This window comes from Antechinus flavipes, chromosome 2 (assembly GCF_016432865.1).
Source record: "Antechinus flavipes isolate AdamAnt ecotype Samford, QLD, Australia chromosome 2, AdamAnt_v2, whole genome shotgun sequence".
In the NCBI taxonomy this organism is placed as follows: domain Eukaryota; kingdom Metazoa; phylum Chordata; class Mammalia; order Dasyuromorphia; family Dasyuridae; genus Antechinus; species Antechinus flavipes.
Window position 1 is genome coordinate 609,598,348 of NC_067399.1, and position 10,418 is coordinate 609,608,765.

Consider the following 10,418-nt stretch of genomic DNA (forward strand, 5'->3'; position numbering starts at 1 on the left):
GGTAAATTACTTAACCCCAATTGCCTCACACACACACAAAAAAATGTTTAGTATATATTACTCAAATCTATAAAAATTATAACTGGACTTTCCATAAAAGTCATATTAGCAACTTCATCCTATAATATATGTTAAAAGAACTTCTATTCTCAGAGCTACAGACAGTAGAGATTTAAATCAAAGCAAAACTGATCACAGAAATGAGGATCCAAACGACAATCATTTTCCAGATATATAAACACATGAAATCAATTAGAACCACGGTATCACAGAACTGTAAGATGCCCTAAAGATAATTTACTTTTAAGCTCTTCAGGATCAGAGAATAAAAATGACTTGCCAAAAGTCACAAAAACTCTGAAATGTAAAAAGACTCACAGGTAGGTTAGTCTGATTCTAAATCCAGCACTTAAAGTCTGATGCTAAGCTCTAAGCTTTCAGCTCAAAAATCCAAATTGCAAAAGAAAATTGACCAACTAAAGGATCCACGGATTATACTAACTATCTAAAGGCCAAATCAAAACAGGAATTCAGATCTCCTAACTTCTAAATCAGTATTCTTTCTACTCCTACAGAGAATGACTGAACAAACAGTAGTAGCATATGTGTAATATGTTATCATATATTACCTATAACTCAATATAATAGACATGTAATTTGTAATTATATATATTCATATATAATATATATAATTGAACATAATATGTGTGTAATTTATAATTATATATTCATATATATAATATTATATATAACTGAAGAATTCAGAGAAACTTGTATAAATGCAAAATAAAGAGCCAAGACAATGTAAATAAAATGAATATTGAAAGGCATTACAACTATGCTCAAACATAAATCTTTGCTTAAATTTAATTTTTTAAAAGTATGTATTCTAGAGAGGACTGGCGAGACTTACATGAACTGATGCTAATTGAAATGAGCAGAACCAGGAGATCATTATATACCTCAACAATGATACTGTTTAAGGATGTATTCTGATGAAAGTGGATCTCTTCGATAAAGAGAGCTAATTCAATTTCAATTGATCAAAGATGGACAGAAGCAGCTACACCCAAAGAAAGAACACTGGGAAATGAATATAAACTGCTTGCATTTTTGTTTTTCTTCCTGGGTTATTTATACCTTCTGAATTCAATTCTCCCTGTGCAACAAGAAAACTGTTCGGTTCTGCACACATATATTGTATCTAGGATATACTGTAACCTATTCAACCCATAAAGGACTGCTTGCCATCTGGGGGAGGGGGTGGAGAGAGGGAGGGGAAAAATCGGAACAGAAGTGAATGCAAGGGATAATGCTGTAAAAAATTACCCTGGCATGTTGTATTGGCTAAGAAATAGATTAGTTGATCAGGGGAAAAGGTTAGGTTCACAAGACAGAATAGTCAATAACTATAGCAATCTAGTGTTTGACAAACCCAAAGATCCTAACTTTTGGGATAAGAATTCATTATTTGATAAAAACTGCTGGGATAACTGGAAATTAGTATGGCAGAAATTAGGCATGGACCCACACTTAACACCATATACCAAGATAAGATCAAAATGGGTCCATGACTTAGGCATAAAGAATGAGATTATAAATAAATTGGAGGAACATAGGATACTTTATCTCTCAGACTTGTGGAGGAGAAAGAAATTTGTGACCAAAGATGAACTAGAGACTATTACCGATCACAAAATAGAAAATTTCGATTATATCAAATTAAGAAGCCTTTGTACAAACAAAACTAATCCAAACAAGATTAGAAGGGAAGCAACAAACTGGGAAAACATCTTCACAGTTAAAGGTTCTGATGAAGGCCTCATTTCCAAAATATATAGAGAACTGACTCAAATTTATAAGAAATCAAGCCATTCTCCAATTGATAAATGGTCAAAGGATATGAACAGACAATTTTCAGATGATGAAATTGAAACTATTACCACTCACATGAAAGAGTGTTCCAAATCACTATTGATCAGAGAAATGCAAATTAAGACAACTCTGAGATATCACTACACACCTGTCAGATTGGCTAAGATGACAGGAAAAAATAATGATGAATGTTGGAGGGGATGCGGGAAAACGGGGACACTGATGCATTGTTGGTGGAGTTGTGAACGAATCCAGCCATTCTGGAGAGCAATCTGGAATTATGCCCAAAAAGTTATCAAACTGTGCATACCCTTTGATCCAGCAGTGTTTCTATTGGGCTTATACCCCAAAGAGATACTAAAAAAGGGAAAGGGACCTGTATGTGCCAAAATGTTTGTGGCAGCCTTGTTTGTAGTGACTAGAAACTGGAAAATGAATGGATGCCCATCAATTGGAGAATGGCTGGGTAAATTGTGGTATATGAATGTTATGGAATATTATTGTTCTGTAAGGAATGACCAACAGGATGAATACAGAGAGGCTTGGCGAGACTTACATGAATTGATGCTAAGTGAAATGAGCAGAACCAGGAGATCATTATACACTTTGACAACGATATTGTATGAGGATGTATTCTGATGGAAGTGGATTTCTTTGACAAAGAGACCTAACTGAGTTTCAATTGATAAATGATGGACAGAAGCAGCTACACCCAAAGAAAGAACACTGGGAAATGAATGTGAACTATCTGCATTTTTGTTTTTCTTCCCGGGTTATTTTTATCTTCGGAATCCAATTCTCCCTGTGCAACAAGAGAACTGTTCAGTTCTGCAAACATATATTGTATCTAGGATATACTGCAACATATCTAACATATATAGGACTGCTTGCCATCTAAGGGAGGGGGTAGAGGGAGGGAGGGGAAACATCGGAACAGAAACGAGTGCAAGGGATGATGTTGTAAAAAAAATTACCCTGGCATGGATTCTGTCAATATAAAGTTATTATTAAATAAAATAAAATAAAATATTAAAAAAAATTACCCTGGCATGGGTTCTATCAATAAAAAGTTATTTTTTTTTAAAAAAGTATGTATTCTTTTAACTATTTAGGGGTGAGGTAAACTGAAGTTGTACTTTATGTGAATTTGGGATTACCTGGTATGTCAAAACAAAAGGTATTTCATGGAATCTGAAAACTTAAGAACCTTAGATATCTTACAGTACCCAACCCTCAATGTCTTTATTTCACAATACTATTCTGGAATACAAGAAAATCAAAAAGTACGAGTGACTAACCTACTAATTTTACCTATAATTCCTAACTAATAACTAGTTATTATGACTCTAAAATCCTGGACTTGCTCAAGGTCATAAATTACTGAGTTTCCTTTCCTGAATCAAAACAGCGCCTACTGGATTCCTCTCTATCAGAAGCTTATTGGTTTCAACAACTTAAGTTATGGTAGGTTGGTCACTCCCTTTAATTCTGACACTCAACCATACTAATCAGATGAAAGAAACTGAACAGATCATGCAACGTGGATGGCTGGGTGTCTGTCAAGTTTTAAGGCATAATTATAAATATTATTTTAAAAGTGACAAAGAGGCACTAATGACTTACTTTTGTACCACACCTTCCAGTCTTCTACATACATAATCCTAATTATTACACTTCTTCCCAAAACTAGGAACACAAATGAGGCCCGGCTAACATTTTTTAGTCTTTTGGAACAATAACCACAAAACAACTTGTGATGATAATGTTTATTAAATATCAATACAATAAATTTTTAAATACTCTTTAAGGAACTTTCTATTACAGACCAGAATATTTAAGCCCCTCCCCAAAAATAAGATAGTAACTTAATAATAATTAGCATTTATATAGCACCTACTATGTGCTAAGAACTTTACAAATATTATTTCATTTGATCCTCACAAACCTGTGGGGTAAATGCTATTATTATCATCCCTATTTTAGTGTGAAGCAAGCAGAGGTTAAGTGACTTGCTGCCTACCCAGATTTACACAGCTAATAAAGTATCTGACGCTGGATTTGAACTCAAGTCTTCCTGACTATAGGTCCAATGCTCTATATACTGTACCATCTAGCTGCATCTTTTAAAGGAAAAAATACATACACATTAAGGGGAAAACAATATCAATTTTAAGAATCAATATTATATAAGGCAGACTCAGGAACTAGGGAAATGAAGAATTGTGCAGTTTATATCTTTGGATAAAATCATTTCAAATTATTTATGATTTCATCAGTGCAGGTGCTCCCACCACTTTGTAAACCAAAATCCATTCATGCCCTTTCACCCTCACCAATTCTTGTTCATGTTCTCTAACAAATATCCCATACAGAATCAACCTACAGGTCTTTCCCTGGGTTCACAAGATCATAAATTTGGGGCTAGAAGGAATGACAAGAATCATTTATTTCAATCTCTTCATTTTGCAGATCAAAAAACTGAGGCTCAGAAATATCAATTTGCCCAAGGTCACATGGGTTCTATGATTCAAAATCTAGTATCCTTTTCATCATGCCCTGTTATCATCTTTTAACATTTTATGCATATCAGTGTAACTGCTCATTTGGAGAGTGAGGTGGATGGGAATGGGAAAGGAAGAAACCAGACCTAGAATTTCATTCAAATGAGGAATTTCAGATGAAGGGACTTTCTATACCAAAACTGGGGACTAGCTCCACAACTTAGTTGTAGAGTCTTGGAGTTGCCTGAAGGACTGAGTGTAAGTCAATGTCAGCTTCCCAGACAAGGGCTAGCCTGTGTAGTTGATAACCCAGTTGAAGGTGCTAAAGGAAAAACAAAAAAGCATATATTAGTCCTGCCTGCAAGGAGACAATAACACACTATAGTTTATGACTAAGTTCCAAATAATGCAGTTAGTCATCTAGCATTTGTCTATTATATATCAAGCACTGTACAAAGCAAACAAACAAACGTTATTAAGAATTACTAAGTTCAGCTGATCATTAGAATCTGAACTACCAACATGCTGGAGCAGGGCATGTGACCTCTCTAATCCTGGTTCTCCTCAGCTATCAAGTGGGAAAAAAATTTTTACCAACCTCACAGAACTGCTGGGAGGAGCTATTTAAATCTTAAATTGCTTTAATATGTGATTTATAAGAAATCTGAAGAAGGGAATGTGGATTAGGGCATACAATGTGACCAAGTAACTTTCACAAATTTAGTCCACCCTGAAATCATGTAATCTAATTTTTTTTTCCTCTTCAAATAAATCTAAACCTGGAAGAATTAAGCACTACATTATTTTAAGATGCACCAAAATTTTTAATTTTGAAACTTGCTGACATTTTCACTTATTGTCTCACAAACCTAGAATGCTCTTTCTTTTCCTATCTGACTCCTGGTTTCCTTCGATTCTCAGCTAAAATATAACCTTCTATAAAAAGCCTTTCTGGATCCCCCTTAATTTTAGTGTCTTTCCTCTCTTTTTATCCTGCATGGATCTTATTCTAAAATAATTGTTTACATATTGTCTTCTCCTCTCATTAAAACATGAGCTCCTTGAGAGCCTTTCTTAATATTCTCAACAAAGAATTCCGTGCCTGGCATATAATAGGTATTCAATAAATGTTTCCTGAGAGACTGAGACAGATACATTTCAGAAGTTTAAGGTATTTTACAAACCTTAATTTAGATCATGAGAAAGTGTCTGTCAAATGACCATTAACATTTTTCACTGATACATCTGGCTAGACTATGCTTTACAATCACAATTCGGTTTGTTCTAATGATGTTCTTTTCTCACCCTAAGGATGAGAGCTCATATTCATAAAGCTCATATTCCTCAATGTTCCATAATGACTAATAGAATTGCTATCACTTTGAATAAAACACTGATAGGAAGGAGCACTACACATAATCTGTTTTAAAATCCCCAATCAGCTATCAACAAAAACCATCTGGAAGAGAAGGCCTCTTTCACTCCTATGTTTTTAGGACTGAACCTTAGATAAAGAACTCTAAATTCTGAACTCCATTTCTTCCATTAATACTTTGTAGAGCAGTGTTCTCAAACTCAAATACAAACATCCCCGAAAACACTTATTGGCTTAGAATATCACAAATTTGCATTATCTAAATTGTATTATATTTTTATTCATTTTGTTAAACATTTTCTAAAGACATTTTAATCTGATTCCTATAACATTAGAGAGTTTGGGGGGACCATTGTGGCCTCAGAGCTCCAAGTATGATAGCCCTAATATAGAGTAAAAGGCAACTATTTTTCCCTCCAAGAAGTTCCCTTCTAGCAGCAAAATCTTTCAATCCATGAAAATGTACATCAAAGAATTACAAATTTAAAGCTTGAAGAGACCTTAGAAGTTATGGAATAGTTAACGCCTTCATTTTACAGATGAAGAAACTGACATCCAGATACGTTTAGTGACTTGCAGAGTAGCACAGCTACTAAGTATCTGAGGTGGAATTTGAACTCATAGCTTTCTAACTCAAGTCTGGACCCTGTCCACTTTACCAGAAAGAGAAAAGATACAATAAACTTCAAAATTTGAAACACCTAAACATATTTGTTGTTGGTTAGTCATTTTTCAGTTGTGTCCAACTCTTCATGATCCTATTTGGAGTACTTGAGTGGTTTGTCATTTCCTTCTCCAACTCATTGTACACACGAGGAAACTAAGGCAAACAGTCTATGTGACTTGCCCAGTCACATATTGCTCATGCCACATATTGAACTGGAGAAGATGAGTCTTCCTGACTTCAGACCTGGCACCCTACCCACTGCTCCACGTAACTGCCCTTAAACCCTGTGAAATACAGGATGTAACCAATCTCTTTAACCCTTGCAGAACTGCAAAACACTTCCAAAGAACACATTGTCTCAATCACAAAAAAAAGGAAAACCTGACAATTTTAACTTAAAGAATCATAATATCAAGTGTTTTGTAACTGCAATTTTCATGTAAGAAAACAGATAAAGCATGCTCGAATGACTTTTCAAAGTAATCTGAACATTTACAGTAACATTTAAATTTAAGTACAATGTAGTTTTAGCATGAACAAAGAACAATATAATACTTTACCAAAAGGGAAAAAAGTATGTACTGCTACTAGGTGACTAAAGAACAACATGTGCTTTATACAAAAGTCTATCTAGATTTTCTATCTTCTGACTGACAATGCACTAACCAGTGTTCAAGCAGGCATGAAGAAAAAATAAAAATGTACTCCTTTCTTTTAGAACTTAAAAAATAACATAACTATCTATTGTAGCATCTGCAGATATGATAAACATAATAAATTCATCTGAGTTGTCAAATCAAGTTTTAAAGATTTTTTCCTCTCATTAATATTTATCATGACTTCATATTATGTGCAAGATGCTGTGTGTACTACATAGATATAAAGTCTAAGATAAGAGTTCTCAGTCTCTGCTTTAATTGAAAAATTGTCATATTATGTGAAAAGTTAAAGAATAAAAGATATCACATGGCACTCTTTGCCAAAGGACCAAAACAAATACTAAAGTTCTAGAGGTGAAATATAGGTTGGAAATATCAAGACCGACAAGAAAAATAATAGAAAAATCTATATGGAAGTGCCTTCCAGATTCCTCCCATCCATTTTGATGACTATTCCATAAATGCCAACAGATTAATTTCCAAAAAATACCATTTAAAGCATCACTTCCATACCCCTTAGCTGCCTATAAGACAAAGAACAAATTGCTCTGTTGAGCATTCATGTGCTTCTTCATCCAAATACTTCTGCACAAGAAACAAGAGCTTTTAAAGCCTTTCACAATATTTATTACTTTCCCCCTATATGCTAGTTCCCAGACCAGCCAAACGACTTTTTACTGATCCTCACATATAACAAACTCTACATATCTCCAGCTTTTTCACCTTTGCACCAGTTGTCTCCCATGCCAATAATATATTTCCTTCTCATGCTCCACCTCTTACAATTTTCAAAACTCTGCTCAAGCTCTATCTTGTTTACCAGTGGTCACATTCAAATAGAAATGTGAGTCAATTAACCCAGACATAAAAATCCCTGCAGTCTGTATACTGACTTGTCTTTAAATTTTAATATTATGTTTTATTGTGTTTTTATTTATTTTATAAAGTATTTTCTAATTACATTTTAATATGGTTTGGGAGTGTATGGGGCTGCATGCCTATTATTTGACACCTGTTCTATATAAAGCCTTTTCGGACCCTCAGCTACCTCTCCTCCATAAATTTATCTTGTATTTTATCTGTACAGATATATACATACACATATATTTTATCTCTCCAGATAAAAGGTAATGAGAGCAGAAGCTGTTCCAAGATCTCTGTATCCACAGAGACTAGGGCAATTATCTGAAATATGAGAGACTTAATATATGCTTGTTGATTGAAAAACTTCACTAAGTCTAGTCTCTTAAAGATATGCCATACCTATAATACCTTCTTCCTTATATCTGAATCCTACTAGTTGGTTATCTCTCACAGAGCTTTAAGCACATTGCTTTGCACCCAGGGTCATATGACAGTAAGGAGCTTAGAGAGCCGGAAGAGTCCTTGAAAGGGCCCACGTTTTCCAAATCAAGGGTACTGAAGTCTGGAAAGACTGAGATTGTCCAAGATCCCATAGCAAGATCGGAGGTGGGATATAAGCCCACTCTCCCGGACTCTACATCAGGTGCTCCTTTCCATACTATACACTACTCACTGTTTCCCTTCCCTCTCTCACATTAACAGGTGTTCAGTTTTTGACCGAAGAAACGCTGGAGAATGGTTCTAACACAAATGCACAAGCCTACCTATGTTTCCCAAATGCTGCTAGTGAAAGAAACAATTATAAAGAACAACAGCCAAAAAAACTTTTTGGTATAATATGATGGACAATAGCAAAACCCAACACAACCTTATGTTCCCAACAGAGCACGCCGTTCCTTCCTGGAAGACTCAAACCCTCCTCCTCCTCTGCAAAATGGGAAAGGCTTGGGGATGCCCTTTCAGATCTCTTCCAGATCAAAAAGCCTAGGAGACTAGGGTAGACGCGGGGAGTTGGGAGTTACGGGAAGGCAGAGGTCCAGTGAAAGCCCCCGTACAGCGGCTCAACCGGAGGCAAGCGTTGGGGAGGCTGGCAGTCCTGGCCGGGTGCTGTTCGCGGCCGGCCCTGGCCCCGGCCCAGCTGCAGCTGCTGCAGCTCCTGCTCCTCCTCCTCTTGCTCCTCCTCCTCTGCTCCTCCTCCCTACCTGCTTCTCTTCGCTTCAGGTTCTCTTCCCCTGGGGAAAGTCAGATTCCGTCAGTGGAGGTTTCTCTTCCAGTGGTCGTACCCGGTCCCACCGGAGGGACATAACTTGGCCTGACCCCCGCCACCCCGGTCGCCGCACTTTGCTGCCCGCCACAGCGCGGCGCTTCTCGGCCTCCCCGCACCGGCCTTGTGACATAGTCCCCGCGGCGACCCTAGGTCACACAAGCGGCCGATCTGTGCCCTCCGCTCTGCCCAGCCCCGGCCGGGCCCTAGCCGGCTCGCCCTGCCCGCTGCCCTCCCTCCAGGCCCGGGCTCCTCGGGTTCGTCCCGGACCGGGTGCCCGAAGAGTACTGCGGCCGGCCGGCAGTCCTGGGAGCCCGGGGGACAGTCGGCGGGAGCCGCGGGGCGGAGGCTGCGGAATCGCCCCGGCAGCTGCAGCCCACATCCCAGCCGCCCTCTCCCACGGGCCGCGGCCCAGCAGGCCGCCCGCTTACCCCGAAAGATGCTCCCCGCAGAGGCGAGCGGTGAGGACGGGGAGGAAGGTCGTGCGGAGCGCGGGGTGCAGCAGCCGCCACGCTAGCCCGTACCGCATACCCCAGCGCCACCGCCAGGAGCACTGGAAACGCTTCCTCCTTGCGCCCGGAGCTGGCCCAGCCCACTGAGCATGCTCAGTCGGACAGCTCGCACTACCCACCCCCCCACCCCTCCGGGCCGAGCGCGAGCGACGAAGAAGAGGCCGCAGCTAGGACGAGGGAGGGGGAGGAGGAGGAGGAAGAAGAAAAGCAAGAGAAGGGGGAGGTTAGCCAGAGCCCCAAGGGGCGGGGCGGGGCGGGGCGGGGCGCGGCTGCGGGATAGGGGCGCGTGCGTGCCGCGGGAGTCGGGGCTAAGCGGAGAGGCACAGGGCAAGGTCCTTTCGGTCTGGGAGGTTACTGAGAACCAGAGGGAGCCCAACGGAGAGCTGGGCAGCAAGCGGCCTTTCTCCCCCCACCTCCTGGGAGCCTCTGATGGACTCTTCAAAACCTGAGGATTGTGTATTTGCATAGACGCCCTCATTGGCTATTGTGGACTAACCGGGTGAGGGAGTTAGAGCGCACAGCGTCCACGTCCGCGCTGAAAACTGGGAATCAGGTTTCGCCCCTCAGGCAGATTGCCCCCAGTGTCCCCTGGAAGTCCCCAGTGACCATGGTCTACAGTCTCTCTAGGGCAAAAGGACGTGCGAGTGCGGGGTTCCTTCTGCCCAATGCCGTGTGTGTGTGTGTGTGTGTGTGTGTGTGTG

At 39.6% G+C, this 10,418-nt stretch overlaps 1 protein-coding gene across 7 annotated transcripts in view; it reads right to left on the reverse strand.

Annotated features, from left to right (window-relative positions):
- The window catches only part of IDE (insulin degrading enzyme), a 98,395-nt gene extending 88,558 nt beyond the window's left edge, over positions 1-9,837 (reverse strand). The window contains exon 1 of one of the 7 annotated variants that reach the window (XR_007951153.1): positions 9,637-9,837. Coding sequence is in view for 2 of the 7 variants with exons in the window: in XM_051981651.1 (XP_051837611.1) it covers positions 9,637-9,734 (98 nt within the window). In the remaining 5 variants the exon portion in view is untranslated. Of the gene's footprint in view, positions 1-8,809; positions 9,109-9,143; positions 9,433-9,636 lie in introns of those variants that run through there. The other 6 variants (XM_051981651.1, XM_051981650.1, XM_051981653.1 and 3 more) reach the window with 6 other exon arrangements.
- Positions 9,838-10,418: the final 581 nt, after the last annotated feature.